This window comes from Trichosurus vulpecula, chromosome X (genome assembly GCF_011100635.1).
Source record: "Trichosurus vulpecula isolate mTriVul1 chromosome X, mTriVul1.pri, whole genome shotgun sequence".
Taxonomy (NCBI): Eukaryota; Metazoa; Chordata; class Mammalia; order Diprotodontia; family Phalangeridae; genus Trichosurus; species Trichosurus vulpecula.
In genome coordinates, this window is record NC_050582.1 from 42,304,313 (window position 1) to 42,326,182 (window position 21,870).

At 38.8% G+C, this 21,870-nt stretch overlaps 1 protein-coding gene across 3 annotated transcripts in view; it reads left to right on the forward strand.

Annotated features, from left to right (window-relative positions):
• GPC3 (glypican 3) overlaps window positions 1-21,870 on the forward strand; it is a 705,431-nt gene that overhangs the window by 411,372 nt on the left and 272,189 nt on the right. For all 3 annotated transcript variants that reach the window (XM_036740234.1, XM_036740236.1, XM_036740237.1), the window contains one exon: window positions 6,567-6,692. In XM_036740234.1, the coding sequence (XP_036596129.1) occupies window positions 6,567-6,692 (126 nt within the window). The remainder of the gene's footprint in view (window positions 1-6,566; window positions 6,693-21,870) is intronic.

Here is a 21,870-nt window from a genome sequence, read left to right on the forward strand (position 1 = left end):
TTCTTAGCCTGAGTAGTGAATAATTATTCCAATGCCTGAGAATTCCCTAGCTTCCACCTCCCATAGCTGAGCAAAGCTAGATAGAGGGAAAGTTTGAGCTTTTCTTCTCTGCTTGGAGGCATTGAGAGACAGTGAAGTGGAAAGAACACTGGCCTGAAATCCAAATACTAGATATGTGGGCATGGGAAAGTTACTAGAGACTGCTAGGTGGCACTGCAGTGGGTAGAGCCCTAGGTCTGGAAGCAGAAAGACGAGTTCAAATCCAGCCTCAGACACTTAGTATCTGCGTGACCCTGGGCAAGTCACCTGCTGCTTGCCTCAGTTTTTCTCAACTGGAAAATGAAAATGGAACAGCAATTACTTTGCAGGGTTGTTGTGAGGAACTGATGAGACAATACAGTCAGTTCTGCTATAACACAATATATGTGCTCCCCAAAATCACTTGTGCAAAATCATGCATAAAAACAGCAGAGCTTATGGGAAAATGGAGTCAGAGGCACAAGCTCAACAAGTTTGTCGGTGACACAAAAAAGATATAGTAGCCTAATAAAAATGGTAGCCTGGAGTTATACATGTTAAATGGTTAAGAAATACAGAAATGCTACAGTAAATATTGGCTGCATTCTGGTCTTCCAGCTGTTACTAGTGTTGTATAAAGTCTCCAGCAAGTTTGGCAGGCCACAACTCTGGGCCTCGAGACTAGAGGCCATGGCAGAGAAGGGTTTTGGGGATGGTATACGCCGGCCCCTCTCTGTCTATAGCTCCTAGTGCACCAGAAGATATACAATAAATATGGCATTTTACCTTGACGAAGATCTGAAGTGGGCCTTGGAAGGTTTAAGCTTGTGAGCTGTTGTGAAGTGTGGCAATTTGCTGCATTTTCTCCTGTAGAAGCAAACTGAAAATTCAAATCAAAACCAAAATTTTCCCTAATACATCAATTGGGTTGGAACAAATTTGCCTTTTTGAAATGTGTTATAGCAAGACTGACTGGAAAGAACTTAGCACAGTGCCTGGCACATGGTTGGTGCTTAATAAATGCTTTTTCCCTTCCCCACTTCACATCTCTGAGCCTCAGTTTCCTCATCTGTAAGTAAAGATGATGAGACACTTTACAGGATTGTTGTTAGAAATATGTTTTATAGATTGGCTGGAAGATGGCAGAACAAATAGAGAATGAATGAGACCAGCATCTCTATATTCACTTCAGAATTAGCATCAAATGTTCCACACAAAGTAAAAAGAAGAAACACACACACACACACAGTCACTCAGTCACATAGAAAAATCCTCATAAGACAATATCTCACAGAAAAAAACATCACTGACTGAAGACATGAGTGAGAAAAATGAAAAGACTCCAATAAAATGAATAATTATGAGAAAAAAGAAACTGAATGTCAGATTCCGTAAGGAACACCTTAGAAGGGAAAGTATATATAGCACAAAACTCTTAAGAATGGTTAATGAGCTCAATAAGAGAAATTAAGGAAGATCTGACATCCATAAAGATGGAACTAAAATCAAGAAGAAAAGGGCAAAATGTGGAGAATTAATTTAAAAAAAAGTTTGAATTGATATATTTTCTTTTTGTCACCTTTATTTCTGAATATATCTGCCCTATATCCCTGACTCAGCAAGGCATTCCTTGTAACAGAGAACAGGAAAGAAAGAGTTAGGAAAGGCAGTTAAGCAAGACTAAATTTTTGGTGATGATTCTCAACAAAATGGTAGATTCCCTGAAGGATAGAATAGCAGAGGTGGCAGAAAAAATACAAATATCAGTGGCAGAAATCAGTAGAACTTGGAGAATATTTGAAAACAGCACAGTGAGCTTCTGTGGCTAGAAAGGAGGGGACAGATATAAGAGGTGTTATGGAAAAAATTGTTAAGAATTGGCAACTGATTTGGATATGGCGAGTGAGGGAGAGGCACGAATTAAAGATGGCTCTGAGGTTGTAAACTTGGGTGACAGAAAGTATGATGAAAGCAGGGCAGTTTGGAGGAGTTGTTTTAGCTGGGAAGGTAGAGACTTCCATTTTGGATAGATTGAGCTTGAATTTCTAACAGGGCTGCCTCCAGATGGAGCTGTCCAGCAGACAGTTGCAATGTGTAACTGGAGTTTAGAAAGAGAAATCAATTGTCAGGCATGAATTAAGCACCTGAAAGTGCTAGGCACCATTTTAGGTGTTGGAGATAAAAATATAAAGAAAAAAAAATCCCCACTCTCAGGGAACTTATAATCTATCAGACAATATTTACCTATATAAGTAAATATCTATATACAAATGCAAAATAAATGCAAGGTAGTTTGGGAGGGTGAGTGCCAGCAGTTGGAGGAGATGAAGAAAGGCTTTGTTTAGAATGTGGTGGTACTTTTGCTGTGTTTTAAAAGACGATCTGGATTCTATGAGGCTGTGATGAGAAGCTAGGGCCTTCCAGGCATGAGAAGAGATGGAAATGTGTATAGGTAACAAGTAGGCCAGTTTGGCTAGATTGGGGCTTATGTGAAGGGGAATAATGTAAAGTGGGTCTTGAAAGATAAATTGAGTTTCAATTGTGAAAGGCTTTAAGAGCTAAACAGAGATGTTTATGTTTCATCCTAGAGGGAAAAGGGGTCAATGGAGTTGGTTGAATAGGAGGTCAAATGGTCAATTGTGTGCTTGAGGAAAAACACTTGGGTTTTTCTATAGAGGATGCATGGGCAGGAGAAAAGACTTGAGGCAGAGGGCCAATTAGGAGGTCATTACACTAGTGGAGCTCAACAGGGGAGAGAGTGTGGAGAGAGAAATGAAGAGGGCCCAGGACAGAAACTTTGTGGACACCCAAACTTGATGGGCAGGAGAGAGATGACCCAGCATAGGAGATTGAGAAGGAGAAATCAAACAAGATGAAGAGTGGAATCTTGGAACCCAAAGAAGGAGAGAGTATCCAATAGGAGGAGGTTACAGACTTGAACAGAATGCTGAAAAGATTGATTTTAATATACTTATGGAAAAAACTGAATGGAAATAGCAAAAAGTTTACTTTTTCTCAAACACACATGAGATTTTCAGAAAAATTGATCTTTTTTTCCTATGGCACAAAGAGCTCATGAATAAATGCAGAAAGGCAGAAATTTCAAACTCTTCTTTACAGACCATAAGGCAATAAAAACAGCAATCAATAAGGGCATGTGCAACAGATGCAGACCCAAGTGGAGACTAAAAATGATTTGCTAAATAATGAGTGGGTCAAAGAGCAAATTATACAAATAATTTAAAGATTATATTGAAATCAAGATTATAATACAAAATACATGGGATGCAGCTAAAGCATTCCTCAGAGACAAATTTAAATATTTGAAAATGTATATTAACGAAAGAGAAGACCTGTGAGCTGAGCATATAGTTAAAAGAAATTACAAAGTCAACAAATTAATAAACCCTAAACATGCGCAACAGAAGACATTTTGGAAGTTGAAAGTGAAATCAAGAATTGAAAACAAAAATAATTGAATTGATAAGTGAAAGAAAATGTATTTTTAGAGACCAATAAAATTATTAAAGTACTAGCCAATTTAATTCTTAAAAGTCAGGAAAATAAAATTACCAACAAAAAGGGAAATCACAAAGAAGAAAAATTATCAGAAACTATTATACACAATGTATTCCCATAAATATTTGTCAAGTGATCAATTCAGAGGGTATTCCTCTAGGGTCTCAACATGGGTGCTAGGGGAACATGCACCTCATGTCCAACTGATTACTTATGATCATTGCATGACTATCTCCTACATCTTCTTCTGGTCATTTATCTCATCGAAGATAGCTTTTGCAACATTAATTTTATGAAGTTCCATCATTGGTGATATACTGTATCCTGCTTGCTCATGTTAACCATGTATCTTTCCTTTGCTCATTGGATGAGCCACCATTTTGCTTCTCTACAGATGATGTTTACATGTTTTATAGCCCTAAGGTATCCTCAGTAGAAGGGATAAACTTGGTGATGTTGAAAATACCGTGCATTTTATCAAATGCAATATAGTTGCTCTGCAGTGTCCATCCAAGACAGATATAATGATTTTTTGGGACCAGACCTATGATTTCATTAGTAGAGGGAACTTCCTGTGAGGAAACTATCTCTGTGAATTGGATTGGGATGTGCTCTAAAATTTAGTCTTAGAAAGGTACCTCATATATATTGATAAGCTAATGTAATGGGCTATCCATTCAACTGCATATTATGGTTGAGGTAATTCCCTTCATCCCCTTGATTTTTTCCTATGTGGAAGAGTTAGGCCAAACTCTTTAAGGTGATTATGGATCTCATTTGAGAGACTATGCTGTCTTCTGGGTCTTGATCAAACAGCATAATATCCAGAAACAGACACGTCTGGAGGACCTCGCCATCCATAGGGAATCCCTCTTCTATTTGGCATCCACTATGACAGTGGAAAATGTTTATGGTGAGCATATCTCCCAATTTGATGCTTTTATTGCTGTTTGGTCCTTCAGTCATGTCCATAGTTATCATTGCTTATATCACAATAATACTCCATTGCATCCATATATGACGATATGGTGCAGAATGAAAAATAAGGCCGAAAGGCTCATAAACTACACAGAAACTTCTTGCAAACAAATCATGCCTACTTTCCTCAAGAAGAGTCAGGAAGCACTAGACAGGGTGAGCCCTAAATACCTATCACTCACACACATATAATAAATTGACTGTTAGCTTAACAGAAAGGAAAGGAATAGTTACTGACTTGAGAGTCATTTCTAAATCAACTATCCATGCACAGTTTGATTGTCATGTCAGAGCAAAGATCAAATCACCCCCAAACTGGGGAAGCTAAATATTGGAATGTGTGGCAGTTATATGACAGCTAAACATGTCCGTGAAACAAAAAAAGGTCACATGTACTATCTTCATTTCCTAATGAAGCTTAACTGAGGTAAAGCAGTAGTCACAATGAGACAACCAAAAGAACCTAAAAACTAGCCAGTTTGCGCATACTTGCTGTTCTTGCCAAGCAAGAAGATGTGGCAGCCAAGAAGAACAGTTGTTTAGAAATGAACCTAATTTGCTATATCTTAGAGAGGAAGGTAGAGGAAGATTATGGTCAACTATGACCCCTTAAAACAGTGAGAAGGTGGAGGAGAGTTTGGAGAATTGGTGGAAAGCAAAATGAGTTTGTAGAAAGCTTGAAGGGAAATCAAATTAAACCAGATAAACCCAAGAACGTTTAAGGATGAAAATGGAAAGAGGACAACAGACAAAAATTGGAAAAGCTATGTCGGTATTTCTATGGAAAACTGTTTTCTCCATCCATGAGAGTTGGATCACCACATTGCATTCTGTCATTACAGTTTCTAATTGCAACATAAGGAAGCAAAAAATGGCATTAAAATAAATATATAGAGAGAAGCTATAGCATGTCAAATATATAGACATTGGAAGCAACAGAACTTTGAGGGAATTGAAGGATGGATTCCCAAGCTGGAGTCAGGACCTGTTACGATCCAGTCCCCTCATTTTACAGATGGAGAAACTGAGGTCCATCGATGGGAAAGGACTTTCCCATGGTCACATAGCTAATAAGGTAGCAGAGTTAGGACCTGAACCCAAGTCTTTTGACTATAAGCCCAATACTCTCTGTATTACCCCACAATTATTTTATCCTACTTAAATAATATAATAATAAACTAACAATAAATTATTGATGATGAGCTGTAATATTTAATATAGTAAATTGTCTCATTAAATCCCTAATAAACTGTAAATTCTTCAATGAAAGAGTCTGCAGCTTGTTCACCTTTGTACCCCTAGCTCAGCATTCTGAGCAGAGAGGTTTTTATTAAATGTTTGTCAAACTAAATATGTGAAAGTAACTATGAATCAATATATCAAGGACTTAGGATTTTGTAGATATGGGAATAAGAAGACTGTAATTTATAGTCATGGAGAGTTGCTTGAGACTCAGAGGGGTTGTTACTTATTCTTTGTTGGACCAATAGGATCAGACAGGCTTTGGACCAAGGTCTTCTCGACTGCCTCATTCCTAAAGTACACAGAAACAAGGACCAATATGGGAGCAGCACCCCAAATCTGGAGACAACAAAGGAGATACTCATAACTAGAGAACGTCTATGTAATATATATCTAGGGGTAAATGAACAAAAATGGACCATTTTCAAATAATAACGCTTTTTCAGCATTCAAAGGCCTATAAAATATATGTGAATTTTTCAAATTACTTTTATTTTATTTCATTTGACACCTACCAAGCATTCAAAGATGTGAACAAGAACCAGAGATAGCACCAGCAAATCAAGAACTAAAACAAAAACCAAAATACCAAATCAAACTGATGAGAAATAAAACAGCCTAAATAAGCAAAATGATACAAAAAGGGATTATTACTGACTATACTTTAACATTCTGTGGATCCAAGCCAGAAATATCCTTATTAGGACCCTCTAAGCAGTCTGAACCTTTGGGATACCAATCAAGAAATGAGATTTTCATCTGGAATCAACATTTATCTAATGTTGGGTGTGTTTTTTTTTTCTTTTCAGGGAACTAATTGCAAAGTTGAGATCACAAAGCGACTTTTACAGTGCTTTACCTGGTTATGTCTGCAGGCACAGTCCAGTGGTTGAAAATGATACCTTTTGCTGGAATGGACAAGAAATTGTGGAAAGGTGAGTTTTTGAATGCTAGATGGAGCATCAGTTGAATAATGCGTGAGTTTTGCTCTCTAGATGCCATTAAAACCAATTTAATGTGCATGTAATAAGCACCTACTGTATACATGGTACTTGGGATACAAAGACAAGAAAAACAACAATTAGACAGCATGGGCCCCTAAGGAATTTGATTCTACTAGGTGGTACATCAGCTGAGACCAAAAAGGCAGTTAGGGGTTCCAAGAGGCATTGGAAAAGAGGCAGAGCATTCCAGAGATAAAGACTGAATGTTGTATGTGCATGGAAAACATCCAGTATGCCAGTTTCGATGAAACAGAGTACATGCCAGGGAGGAATGTGAAATTAAACTGGAAAGATCAGCTGGAGTCAGATTGTGGATGGCTTTTAATGCCAGGTCTCTCCTTTGTCCTATTTTATTGGGCAAGAAGTATGAAATTCATGACTTAGACAAAGGACACCTGATAATGGCTTTCTTGTCCAGCACTTTATAATTTATAAATGTGTAAGTAAGATCACATCCTTTTCCTTAATAGGCCCGAATTAGCTTTGTCTGTAAACTAAGCAAATAGAACTAAATAATCTCTTGAAGTCCCTCTGCTTGGAGTAATCATTCAGGCAGTAAGCATTTATCTTATGCTTATGTTGTACCAAATACTGTAATAAATGTTAGGGATGCAAAGAAAGACAAAACTGTGGCTCTTACCCTCAAGAGACTCACTTCCTAATGGAGGAGACAACATGCAAAAACATTAAAATATTGTTTTATATATATATATATATCCATAATATATGTCCATAATATGCCGTGTGTGTAGTGTAGTGTAAATGAAAGCTAATCTCTGAGCAGTGAAGAATGTGAAGTGATGATGGCTTGTGCTAGGACGGTGGCCACATGAATGGAAAGGAGATCTATACAAGGGACATTGTAAAAGGAGAAACAATAATACATGAACATTGCTGGTTATGTGGTATGGATATGTGGAGTGAGTTGAGGATGACACCAAGGTTATGAGCCTGGATGAATGGAAGGATGATCATAGCTTTACTAGCAGTAGAGAAGTGAAGGAGGGGGTTTGGGGGTCAGATAGGAAAAAGGACTGACTTTGGGCATATTGAGGTTGATATGTCTATAGGACATCTAGTTCAAGATGTCCTAACAGCTCTTGGTGATATGAGTAGAACTCAGGAGAGAGGAAGCATCTGCATAGAGGTGAAAATTGAACCCATGGGAATTGATGAGATAACCAAGCAAGATAGTATGGAGGGAGAAGAGAAGAGAAGAGGGCCAGGCTAGAGCTTGGAGGCCACACTGTTAGTGGTTATGCCCTGGATGAAGATCCAGTAGAGGAGACTGAGAAGGATTGGTCAGGCAAGTAGGGAGAGAATCAGGAGAAAGCAGTGTTATGGAAACCTAAAGAGAATATCCAAGAAAAGAAAGTGATGGACCATGTCCAATTTTACTGAGAGGAAAGGAAGGATGAGGATTGAGAACATTAGATTTGACAATTAAGAGACCATGGGTAATTTTGGAGAGATCAGTTTCTATCAAGTGCTGTCAGAAACCAGATTGCAAAGAATTTAGAAGTAATTGAGAGGAAAGAAGTAGAGACTTCACCTGTAGGTGGGTTTCTTTAGGAGGTTAGCTAAGAAGGGGAGAATGGATATAGAGCAATAACTAGGTTAGATAAAGCAAGGTTTTATTTTGTTTTATAGGGATGGCGGAGATATGGACATGTTCATAGACATCAAGGAAGCAGCCAGTAGACTGGAGAGACTGAATATTAGTGAGAGAGTAGGGACAGAGGGAATAATCTTCTGGAGAAGGTGAGATATCATGGGATAAAGGGTGCATGTAGACAGGTTTACCTTGCCAAGATGCGGTCCCCTTATTCATGTGAGACAGGGGTGGAGGAGATAGTGGGAGAAGAGGTCTGAGTGATGTAAGATGAGGAGAAGGGGAGAAGAGGTAGCTCTCAGAAAACATCCTCATTTTTTTCTGTGACATAATGGGACAAGGTCTTCAACTGAAAGAATGAGAAGGGTGCAATTGGAGCCTTGTGGATGGATTCAAAGGTGAAGTATGAATGGATTATGGAGACATAAAAGGGATTGCCTTGCTGTAGTGAGGGCCTAGTTAAGATTCTATAACAAAAATTAGTAGCGCACAAATTGGACGTTCTCTTTTTCATGTATTCAAGTCCTTCCTAGATCTGACATTGTCTTAGTCTATGACTACCTCACTAGCACCCTATGAGGTGTATTTTCTCTCCATTTTTATAGTCGAAGGTGAAGGTAGTAAAAATTCTGTGTTCACCTTTAACATTTGTTGACACGTAGAAAGCCACAATCTCAGCTTGTGAGAATTTGTGAAAACCCAGAATTCTCTGTTTTTATCTTTGGCTCCTTCTGCTGCCTCATTATCTTGCTCCCCATCCTTTCTGGTAAGAGGGAAGGAAATGAGGAAGAGGAGGTGTACTCAGTTAAGAAGTAATTTCACTGACAATTTTGAAGCTTTGATTGCTTCGCAATATGTGTTATGCTCATATTCACAGTCTGTGACTATTGCATGAAGAATTTGCTTGAAGCTGGAAAGTGACTAAACAATCAGTAAAGAGGAATAATTACAAGGCATTGCTGTACCCATCGCTTTCCATGCATGATGAGCAGCTGAATTAAGAGATTCATTCAGAAATCGAGAATGGTTAAGGAACTGGAAACATTTGGTAAACTTTTTTAAAAAAAAACCTGTAAAGACCAGCAGTGGAATGGAGTGGAAAGTGTACTGAACTGGGAGTCAGGAGACCTGGATTCTAGTTTCAGCTCTGCCTTTATTTTTCTATATGACCTTGGGCAAGTCATTTTCCTATTCTGAGCATTGATTTCCTCTCTAAGATGATGAGAGCACACATTTATATGGTGCTTTATAATTGGCAAAGCACTTTGGATTTATATTAAGTCATTTGACCTTACAACAAGCCAATGAGGAAGGCAGAACAGGAATTATCTTCATTTGGTAGAGAAGGAAGCTAAAGTCTGAGAAGGCACAGTGACCAGCCCAAGGTCACTCATCTATAAAGACTGGAACCCAGGTCTTGTGACTCAAAGACATGTACTTCCCCCCCCCCCCCACAATGCCACAGCTACCTCAGGGTAGACTATGTGGTCCCTTCCAGCTTTGTGCTGTGACTGTGGGATTTTACTTCTCCTGGTGCCTAGACAGAGGACACTATAGCTGCGGTGTTTATTGAGCAGTCTGGGTCAACTCAGTGTGGGAGTCACAGCATAATGGAAATGAGGCCAAGGTAAATGAGCGCCATTGTGGTATGAGAACTTTAACTTTGTACAGACAGAAAATTCCTTCCCCTTCCCCTTCCCCTAGAATAAATACATTGCTCCCAGACGTGCACTGATGGTCATGAGGGTAATCAGGTTAGAAAATGAGGAGTCAATATAGCTCATACTTCTAGAGTCAATGAGAGAATGTGAGTAGCGCCATCTTTGTATAGAAAAGTTACTGTATTACTTTTGTGGAATTAGCTACTGGTTCTCCTGAAAGATTTTTTTTAAGTTTGCATGAGGAAAGATGGTGATCTCTGGCTTCATAAATATCCTGCATATTCTAAACTTGTGTATAACATACAAGGTTGTTTTTTTAAGAAAATGCTTCTTATAATATCAATTTCTATAGTACTTTAAGGGTTATAAAATACTTTTATCACAACAGCCCTCAAAGTTATGTAGCTGAAATACAATGATTCCTATTTTCAGATGAAGAAATAGACAAGAAGGGCTAAATTGCTTGTCTGTGATCACCTGGGATGTATGTATCAAAACCAGAATTTCAACCCAGGTCTTATGATTTTGTCACTTTCCACCATACCAGGGGTGCCACTGATAAAGATAATAGGTCAAAATATATGATAGACCCATCATTTGATGATGATAACAGTTTACATTTAGATTGTTTACATTATGATTACAGAATGTTTTATATGAATCATCTCATTTGATTCTCCTAACAACCTGAGGGGTAGGCAATATAAGATGGACTATTACAATAGCTGCTGGTAGGTCTGCCTGCCCCAAGTCTCTCCCCACTCCAATCCATCCTCCATTCAGCCACTAAAATGACTTTTCTAATGCACAGATCCAATCATGTCACCTCCCTACTAACTAAACTCCAGTGGCTCCCCATAACTTCCAGGATCAATTACAAAATGCTCTGTTTGGCGTTCAGATCCCTTCGTGACCTAATCTCCTCCTACTTTTCCCATCTTCTTACATCTTGCTCCCCCAGTACAAACTCTTTGATCCAGTGAAACTAGTCTCCACTAGTTTTCCACAGGCAAGACACTCCATCTCTCTACTCCAGGCATTTTTTCTGGTTGCCCCTCATGTCTGAAATGTTCTCTCTCTTCAACTTCACTTACATACTTCCCTGGCTTCCTTTAAATCCCAGCTAAAAATCTCATCTTTTTCCAGGAAGCCTTTCCCAACCCCTCTAAATTCTAGTCTCTTCCCTTCTAAAATTATTTCCTGTTTATCCTGTATATAACTTGTTTGTATGTACTTGTCAACTTGTTTCTCCCATTAAAATGTGAGCTCCTTGAGGCCAAGGATTATCTTTTGCTTCTTTTTGTATCCCCAACATTTAGCACAATGTCTGGTACATGTTAATATGTATTATATAAAATATAAATATATACTATTTAGTGCCTAAGTATTATTATGTTCATTTTACAAAATAGGAAGCATTGACTTGACAAGGAATGACTTGCCTATGGTCACATAGCTACAGTATGAGTGACCTTCTGCAAGTTTCTTGCCCTCTGCTCCAGTATTTTTTCAGGCCAGTGATTACTAACTGGCATTTACATTACCATAAAGCAACCACATAATGCCTGTCTGGCAGGGTATATTCTGATAAGAATCTCATATTTTAAATGAACAGTTAGATTATTAAGTATATTTATTTACTGATACACAGGGAAATCTTAATACATGTATGTAATCCCTGTATTGGGGCAGCTAGGTGGTGCTACAAAGGAGAGAGTGCCAGGCCTGGAGTCAGGAAGACTCATCTTCCTGAGTTCAAATCTGGTCTCAGACACTTATTATCTGTGTGACTCTAGGCAAGTCACTTCACCCTATTTGCCTCAGTTTCCTCATCTATAAAATGATCTGGAGAAGGAAATGGCAAACCACTCCAGGATCTTTGCCAAGAAAACCCCAAGTGGGGTCAAGGAGAGTTGGATATGACTCAACAACAACAACAAATCCCTGTATATAAAACTACCTCCTGACATGAAGTACCTAGGTGTAGTTTGGGGATTTCTCTTTCTCTGGATTGTTCATCCTCACCCTGATAATTGAGAAATTCAGTTTCTGATCCCCCTCCCACATGGGTTCACACAATTTAAAGAACAAACATGTAAATTGTTCATCCTCTTCAACCCAACAATCCTACTATATCCTACTACATACCCCAAGGATGCCAAAGACAGAAAATAAGCTCTAATATATGTCAAAATATTTGTAGCAGGACTTTTTTAAGGTAGCAGAGAAGTAGAATGGATGTCCATCAATTAAGGAATATTTGAACGAACTGTTGTATATAAATGTTAGGAATGTTATTGTTCAGTAAGAAATGATGAACATGAGGAATCCAGAGAGCATGGGGAGAGCTGTATAAATTGATGCAGTGTGAGTTAAATAAAACCAAAAGGACATTATACAAACCATATAAACAATATCAATAAAAATATCTCTGAAATGAAGCTGAATAATTGGAAAATGTGGAGGGCAGAGCCAAGAGGGCAGAGAAAAGGCAGCAACTCGCCTGAGCTCTCTCCAAAACCCCTCCTATCACCTTTAAATAATGCCATCAAACAATTCCTTGAGCAGCAGAACCCACACAAGGACAGAGTGAAATAACTTTCCAGCCAAAGACAACTTAGAAGGTCAGCAAGAAAGGTCTATTGCACCTGGATGAGAATACAGGCCACACAAGCACAGATCCAGCCCCAGCAAACCAGAAGCATGCCTTGGGAGCCATTGGATTAGCAGCAGCAGCTGCTTCCAGAGCTTTTAGCCCACAGATTGTAAGGGGGTCAAACAACTGGTCAGAAGGAGATTACAAGGATCTCTTTGCTAGCATTGAGGCAGGACTCTGTTGCTTTGCCCATATTTGGGTCCAGGTTGCAGTCCTGGGTGGCAATCACAGGGCAAGGAGGAGCACTAGCACACAGAGTTTGTAGCCACTGTGTAGCTGGGACCTTTGTCACAGTTCCAAGACCAAAAATAGTGCTTGTGGTCACTCACAGACCAGAGCACAGGCCAGGAGAGTAATAAACACACCTCTCCTCAGATTATACCATCTTGGAAGAACTGAAAACTCACAGGTCCCTAGAAGTATCTTTGAAAATAGCTGCACAAAATCCCTGAAGCTTGGGCCAGTGTGTCCTCTACCCTGGAAGCAGACCCTCTACTCTTTTAACAAAGAGTTAAAAGTCAAGAAATAGGCTGGGAAAATGAGCAAATGACAGGGGAAAAATCTAACCATAGAAAGTTACTATGGTGACAAAGAAGATCAAAACACACTCAGAAGAAGATAACAAAGTCAAAGCTCCTACTTCCAAAGCCTCCAAGGAAAATATGAATTGGTCTCGGGCCATGGAAGAGCTCAAAAAGGATTTTGAAAATCAAGTAAGAAAGGAAGAGGAAAAATTGGGAAGACAAATTGGGAAGGCAAAAAAATCATGAAAAACAAGTCAAGAACTTGCTAAAGGAGACAAAATAATGCTGAAGTAAACAACATCTTAAAAACAGACTAGGCTAAAAGGTACAAAAAGCCAATGAGGAGAAGAATACCTTAAAAGCAGAATTGGCCAAATGGGAAAAAAGGCACAAAAATTGACTGAAGAAAAAAAAACTGCTTAAATAAGTAGAACTGGCCAAATGGAAAAGGATATTCAAAAGCTCACAGAAGAAAATAATCCCTTAAAAATTACAATGGAGCAAATGGAAGCTAATGACTTTATGAGTAATCAAGAAACAATAAAACAAAACCAAAAGAATGAAAAAAGAAGACAATGTGAAGTATCTCATTGGAAAAACAACTGACCTGGAAAATAGATCCAGGAGAAATAATTTAAGAATTATTGGACTACCTGAAAGTCATGATAAAAAAAACCTAGACATCATCTTTCAAGAAATTATCGAGGACAACTGCCCTCATATTCTAGAACCAGAAGGTAAAATAGAAACTGAAAGAATCCATCGATCACCTCCTGAAAGAGATCCCAAAATGAAAACTCCCAGGAATATTATAGCCAAATTCCAGAGCTCCCAGGTCAAGGAGAAAATATTGCAAGCAACCAGAAAGAAACATTTTAAGTATTGTGCTGCCATAGTCAAGATAACACAAGATTTAGCAGCTTCTACCTTAAAGGATTGTAGGGCTTGGAATATTATATTCCATAGGGCAAAGGAGTTAGGATTACAACCAAGAATCACCTACAGAGTGAAACTGAGTATAATTCTTCAGGGGGAAAAATAGATGTTCAATGAAACAAAGGACTTCCAAAAATTCTTGATGAAAAGACCAGAATAGAAAATTTGACTTTTTAAGTACAAGACTCAAGAGAAGCACAAAAAGGTTAACAGGAAAGGAAATCATAAGGGACTTAATAAGGCTAAACTGTTCACAGTCCTACATGGGAAGATGATACTTGAAAATCATAAGAACTTTCTCATTATTAGGAAAGTTAAAAGGAATATATATAGACAGGAGGCACAGGCTTGAGTTGGATATGAAGGGATGATATCTAAAAAATGAAATGAAAGGGTGGGAGAGGAATGTACTGGGAGAAGAAGGGAGAGGTAGAATGGAGTAAATTATCTCATATAAAAGAGGCAAGAAAAAGCTTTTACAGTGGACGGAAAGAGCGGGGAGGTGAGGGGGAGTGAGTGAACCTTACTTTAATCACAATTGGCTCAGAGAGGAAATAATATACATACTCAATTGGGTATACAAATCTTTCTTACCCTACAGGAAAATATGAGGGGATGGGGGTAAGAGAAGGGGGGGTGATGAAAGGGAGAGCAGATTGGGGGAAGGGGGGTAGTCAGAAGCAACGCTTTTGAGGAAGGACAAGGTGAAAGAAGAGGGAGAATAGAATAAATGATGGGAGGGAATAGGATGGAGGGAAATACAGTTAGCAAATAGTAACTGTGAAAAAATTTTTTGAAGCAAGTTTCTCTAATAAAGGCCTTATTTCTCAAACATATAGAGAACTGAGTCAAATTTCTAAAAATAAGAGCATTCTCCAATTGATAAATGATCAAAATAGGTGAACAGTTTTCAGATGAAATAATCAAAGCTATCTACAGCCATATGAAAAAATGTTTGGAGCCAAAATGGCGGCTGGAAAGCAGGGACTAGCGTGAGCTCCCCGCTGAGTCCCTCCAAAAACTTATAAAAAATGGCTCTGAACCAATTCTAGAACTGCAGAACCCACAAAACAGCAGAGGGAAGCAGGGCTCCAGCCCAGGACAGCCTGGATGGTCTCTGGGTGAGGTCTATCCCACACGGAGCTGGGAGCACAGCAGAGCCCAGCGTGAGCGGTGCGGACCAACCAGACCGGGAGCCAGGTGGAGTGTGCCCTAGCGCCCTGAATCAGTGAGCTGCAGCAGTTACCAGACTTCTCAACCCACAAACACCAAAGACAACAGAGAAGGTTAGTGGGAAAAGCTGCGGGAGTGGAAGGAGTTCACGGTTTGGCTACCGCCCCAGGGGCAGTGGAGGTGGGGCAGCTACAGAAGTACAGCTGCAGTTGCCTCCGGCCCCAGGCCCACCTGGTGGGAGGAATTAAGTGGCGGATCAGAGCAGGAGTGAAGAGCCTGCTGAAGATCTAAGTCCAGTCCAGGTTGGGGGTTCTTGGGGAAGGAGGAGTGTGAGTGTGGCAGAGCTGGCACATCCCCCCAAGCATGGAACATAGTTCTCTTAACTCCACAAGTAGTCATACCCTGCTGAAAAACTCAAGAGTCAAGTTAGTTGGCTGGGAATATGGCCAGGCAGCGAAAACGCACCCAGGTTCAGTCTCAGACTTTGGAATCTTTCTTTGGTGACAAAGAAGACCAAAACATACAGACAGAAGAAGTTAACAAAGTCAAAGAGCCTATAACAAAAACCTCCAAGAAAAAGATGAACTGGTCCCAGGCCATGGAAGAGCCCAAAAAGGATTTGGAGAAGCAGGTTAGAGAAGTAGAGGAAAAATTGGGAAGAGAAATGAGAAGGATGTGTGAAAACCAAGAAAAACAAGTCAATGACTTGCTAAAAGAGACCCAAAAAAATACTGAAAAAAATACTGAAGAAAACAACACCTTAAAAAATAGACTAACTCAAATGGCAAAAGAGCTCCACAAAGCCAATGAGGAGAAGAATGCCTTGAAAGGCAGAATTAGCCCAATGGAAAAGGAGGTCCAAAAGACCACTGAAGAAAATACTACCTTAAAAATTAGATTGGAGCAAGTGGAAGCTAGTGACTTTATGAGAAATCAAGATATTATAAAACAGAACCAAAGGAATGAAAAAATGGAAGACAATGTGAAATATCTCATTGGAAAAACCACTGACCTGGAAAATAGATCCAGGAGAGATAATTTAAAAATTATTGGACTACCTGAAAGTCATGATCAAAAAAAGAGCCTAGATATCATCTTTCAAGAAATTATCAAGGAGAACTGCCCTGATATTCTAGAGCCACAGGGCAAAATAGAAATTGAAAGAATCCACCGATCGCCTCCTCAAATAGATCCCAAAAAGAAAACTCCTAGGAATATTGTCGCCAAATTCCAGAGCTCCCAGATCAAGGAGAAAATATTGCAAGCAGCCAGAAAGAAACAATTTGAGTATTGTGGAAACCCAATCAGAATAACCCAAGATCTGGCAGCTTCTACATTAAGAGATCGAAGGGCTTGGAATGCGATATTCCGGAGGTCAATGGAGCTAGGATTAAAACCTAGAATCACCTACCCAGCAAAACTGAGTATCATGCTCCAAGGCAAAATATGGACTTTCAAGCTTTCTCAGTGAAAAGACCAGAGCTGAATAGACAATTTGACTTTCAAACACAAGAATCAAGAGAAACATGAAAAGGTAATCAAGAAAAAGAAATTGCAAGGAACTTACTAAAGTTGAACTGTTTTGTTTACATTCCTACATGGAAAGATGATGTGTATGATTCATGAGACCTCAGTGTTAGGGTAGCTGAAGGGAATATGCATATATATATATATATGTATATATATTTAAGTGAATGTGTATGTATATACACACACACACACACACACACACAGAGAGAGAGAGAGGGGACACAGGGTGAGTTGAAGATGAAAGGAAGATATCTAAAAGAAATAAAATCAAATTAAGGGATGAGAGAGGAATATATCGAGAGAGGGAGATAGGGAGAGCTAGAATGGGGTGGATTATCTTGCATAAAGGTGGCAAGAGGAAGCAGTTCTGTGGGAGGAGGAGAGAGGGCAGGTGAGGGGGGAATGAGTGAATCTTGCTCTCATCAAATTTGGCCTGAGGAGGGAATACCATACAAACTCAATTGGGTATCTTACCCCACAGGAAAGAAGAGGGAAGAAGATAAAAAAGGGGGGATGATGGAGGGGAGGACAGATGGTGGTGGAGGTAATAAAAAACAAACACTTTGGAAAGGGGACAGGGTCAAGGGAGAAAATTGAATAAAGGGGGATGGGTTGGGAAGGAGCAAAATATAGTCTTTCACAACATGAGTATTGTGGAAGGGTTATACATAATGATACACATGTGGCCTATGTTGAATTGCTTGACTTCTTAGGGAGGGTGGGTGGGAAGGGAAGAGGGGAGAGAATTTAGAACTCAAAATTTTAAAAACAGATGTTCAAAAACAACAAAAAAAAGTTTTTGCATGCAGCTAGAAAATAAGATACACAGGCAATGGGGCATAGAAATTTATCTTGCCCTACAAGAAAGGAAGGGAAAAGGGGATGGGAGGGGAGTGGGTTGACAGAAGGGAGGGCTGACTGGGGAAAAGGGCAACCAGAATATACGCCATCTTGGAGTGGGGGGGAGGGTAGAAATGGGGAGAAAATTTGTAATTCAAACTCTTGTGAAAATCAATGCTGAAAACTAAATATATTAAATAAATTTTTAAAAAAAGAAAAATGCTTTAAATCACTATTGCATGGAGAAATGCAAATTAAAACAATTCTGAGGTACTACCTCATACCTATTAGATTGGTTAATAAGAAAGAAAAGTAAAATGACCAAGTTGGAGGGTGTGGGAAAAATGAGACATTAACACATTGTTAGTGAAGTTGTGAACTGACTCAACCATTCTGTAGAGCACTTTAGAACTGCCCAAAGGGCTAAAAAAGCATGCATACTCTTTGACCTAGCAATACCGCTACTAGGTCTACATCCCAAAAGAGAAAAAAAACAAAAAGGAAAAGGACCTATATATATATATATATATATATATATATATATATATATATATATATATATATATATGTATGTATGTATATATATATATATATATATATATATATATATTTATAGCAGCTCTTTTCTGGTGGCAAAGAATTGGAAATTGAGGGGATTCCCGTCAGTTGAGGAATGGCTAAACAAGTTGTGGTATATGATTATGATGGAATACTATTTTGCTATAAGAAATGATGAGCAGGATGCTCTCTGAAAAACCTGGAAAGACCTACATGAGCTGATACAAAATGAAATGTACCATGCACAAAGTAACAGCAATATTGTAGGATGATCAGCTGTGAATGACTTAGCTATTTGCATCAATACAATGATCCAAGACAACTCTGAAGGACTAATGATGAAAAATGCTATCCATCCCCAGAGACAGGACTGATGGTGCCTGAATACAGATCAAAGCATACTTTTTTTTTTACTTTTTTTCTTGAGTTTTTTTTCCCTTTGGTCTGTGTTTTCTTTCACAACATGATTAATATGGAAATGTTTTGCATGACTACACATTCATAGTCTATATCAAATTGCTTACCTTCTTAGTGGAGGGGGGAAGGAGGAAGGGAGAGAATTTGGAATTCAAAGTTTTAAAAACGAATGTTAAAAAGTGTTTTTGCATGTAACTGGGAAAAATAAAATACTAAATAAATTTTTTTTAAAAATTAGAAAATGGGAGTGTTCTCATTAAGATGGGAAGGTGAAAGGGCACAGAGGAACCTGGCTCCACCAGATAAACTCCAAAAATGATCTTAAAGGGGACCAAAATCAAAAGTAATGAAGAGATCCACAGAAATACATTAGTAAGATCCTTCTTCCAGCTCAGGACTGCACAATGAGACAGTCAGACACCACAGCACCAGAAGACAGGTTCCACTAGGAAAGCCAGCATGAGCTCAGGTTAATAGGCTGAAAATACCATGGAAATGTTAGGAAAGCTAAGCAGAGCTCTAACCAGGGAGCCTAAAGACTGCCAATGCTCAGAGCCTAGACATAGCAGGGGAGGTGAAAGCCAATGGGATAAGCCCAGAAAGATGAGGTCAGAGGAGATGGTGGGGGGGGAGAGGTAAAAAATTAGATAACATTGTAAGGTACTGACTGAAAAGGGAAAGGTCATTTTCGTAAATTCCTAATTTTTAAAAATCTAGACACGCAAACAGAGGAAAAAATAAACCTAACTCTCATAACTTTAAACAAGAATGGATTAAATAATACAACAAAACAAAAGTGATTGGTTAGAGGAGAAAACAAAAGCATACAATCTGTTGCTTACAAGAAATATATCTAAAAAAATAAAGACATGTATGGAATAAAAATGAGAGGCAGTAAAAAATTTACTTCGCATCAGGAGATTCCAAAAAAGAGATGAAATCATGCTTTCAGGAAAAACAAAAATAAAAATTCACAACTTAAAGAAAGAAAAATGAGGTATTTACATTATGCTTAAAGGAATCTTCGACAAAGAATCAGTATCAATACTAAACTTATAGACTCCAATTGGCATAGCATCTAAACTCATGAAAGAAAAATTGACTGAATTGCAAAATCATATAGTAAAACAATAATATTAGGAGACTTTCATGTTCTTTTCTCTGGCTTGGCCAAATCTAGCAGAAAGATAACCCAAAGCAAAAATATTAAATTAAATAAATTGTTGGAAAAATTTGCGCTAAGAGACTCATAGCACCATCTGAATGGGACCACTAAAGAATATACATCTTTCCCAGCACCATATGGTAAAAATGTAAAAGTTCCTTATGTATTAAGGCACAGAGAAATTAAAAGTAAATGTAAAAAGGCAAAAATATCAAACCCATCCTTTATAGATGATCATGTAACGAAAGTAGTATAAGTTCGGGAAGTAGAAACAAGCTCTCAACACAAGGTGGGTATGAATGGACTTGTTCCAGATGCCACTTTCCTGCCTGATGTCATCAATTCAGAGGTCCCTAGTGGATAAACACAACCTGTAGGTCCTCGCTCAGTAGGAGCTGAAGACAGCAATAGGCTGTTCAGAGGCCCAAGATTGGTACTTAGGGGCAATGGGCCTAAAGATGTGTTGAGTTAGTTAGGGCTCTCCATAAGCTCAAGATTAGAACCATACAGCAATGTGTCAGAAGATAACAAGGGTATAAAGTTTAGAGATTTGTCTAGTGACTAAGCTTATCCAACACTATGAGTAATGGGAGGGTAGTTTGCCTACATAAACAGATGATGCCCACCGATGGAGTAGATGACATATATACTTTGTATGTAACTATAATTTTCTGTTGCCATTGTTCAGTTGTTTCAGTCGTGTCTGACTCTTCGTGACCCCATTTGGGGTTTTCTTGTCAAAAGTTATGGAGTGGTTTGCCATTTCCTTCTCCAGTTCATTTGACAGATGAGGAAAGCAAGGTAAACAGAGTTAAGGACTTGGCCAGGGTCACACATAGCTAAGTCTGAGGCCAGATTTGAACTTAGGAAATGGGTCTTTCTGACTCCAGGCCCAGCACTGTATACACTGTGACACTTAGCTGCCCTCAAAGCATCTCCATATGTGGGGCTATACATATGTGCCATACGCTTTATTATTATCATTTTAAAGCTGAGCATCTACTATGTTTATAAATGTGATCCATATGTCAGGCTACTATAAGCAACCAGAACAATCAATCAAAAAACATTAATTAAGCTCCTTCTGTGTTCCAGGTCCTGTTCTCAGAATTGAGAGTACAAAGATTAAAAATGAAACAGTCCCTGGCTTGCAGCAGCTTGTATGTGTGGTACTATCATGTATTGCACATGAGCTCTGCACTTGGTTACTCTCTAAAACCCTGCTTTACAATCATATATGCTAAATAATACATGAGACTTATTTGATTTGTATCATGTAATTTGTTACATACACTACTGCTTTATTTCTATGTATTCTATTTTTATGTGTACTCATGCTTATTGCATGTAATCTCAGTGTGAATGGCATGCATTGTGATAGGGAAATTTTAAAAAGATGTCAGTGTGTTAGGACCTGTAGGAGAAGTCCAGATCCCTTACCAGGCCCCTAGTAGAGCCCTAAAAATGTACCAGAAGGAATAAGGAAAAAGAAAAGCAAAGAAAATCAGGTATAAATTCTTCCAACCAATCCAGGACTTCACAAAAAGACGGCCAAAATCCTGTGGAAGCCCTGGGCAGAGACAAGACAGGGTAGGTGGAAGGCAGAGTATAAAGCACTGGTACCACTGGGGGAGATAAGGTCAGGGCAACATCTATGTAGGCTGGGCTTGAGCCCCAGCAAGAAACAAGGCCAGGCAATTCAGGCAGAAGGTGGGACCTACTCTTAGCTTAAATGAAAACATGATAATTATAGGAAATGATGTTCCAAGAACTGTTATGGAAGGCCTTGTTTAAGAAAAAAGACTCTCTATTAACTGTCCTAGTAAATGATTAGGAAGAAGCATTAGAGGTAATTATCTATACCATGCTAGCTTGTGTTCCCAAATGGCCCTCAAGTAGGGATGATTTGGTCTTGTTATGTGAAATACATTTTAAATTGCTACAGACAAAGCTCATGGCCAGCTGAAAAGCAAAGCAAGATAAGTGATTGAATGGATGGGGAAGGGGTAGCTAAAGTGGGTAACCAGTGATCCATTA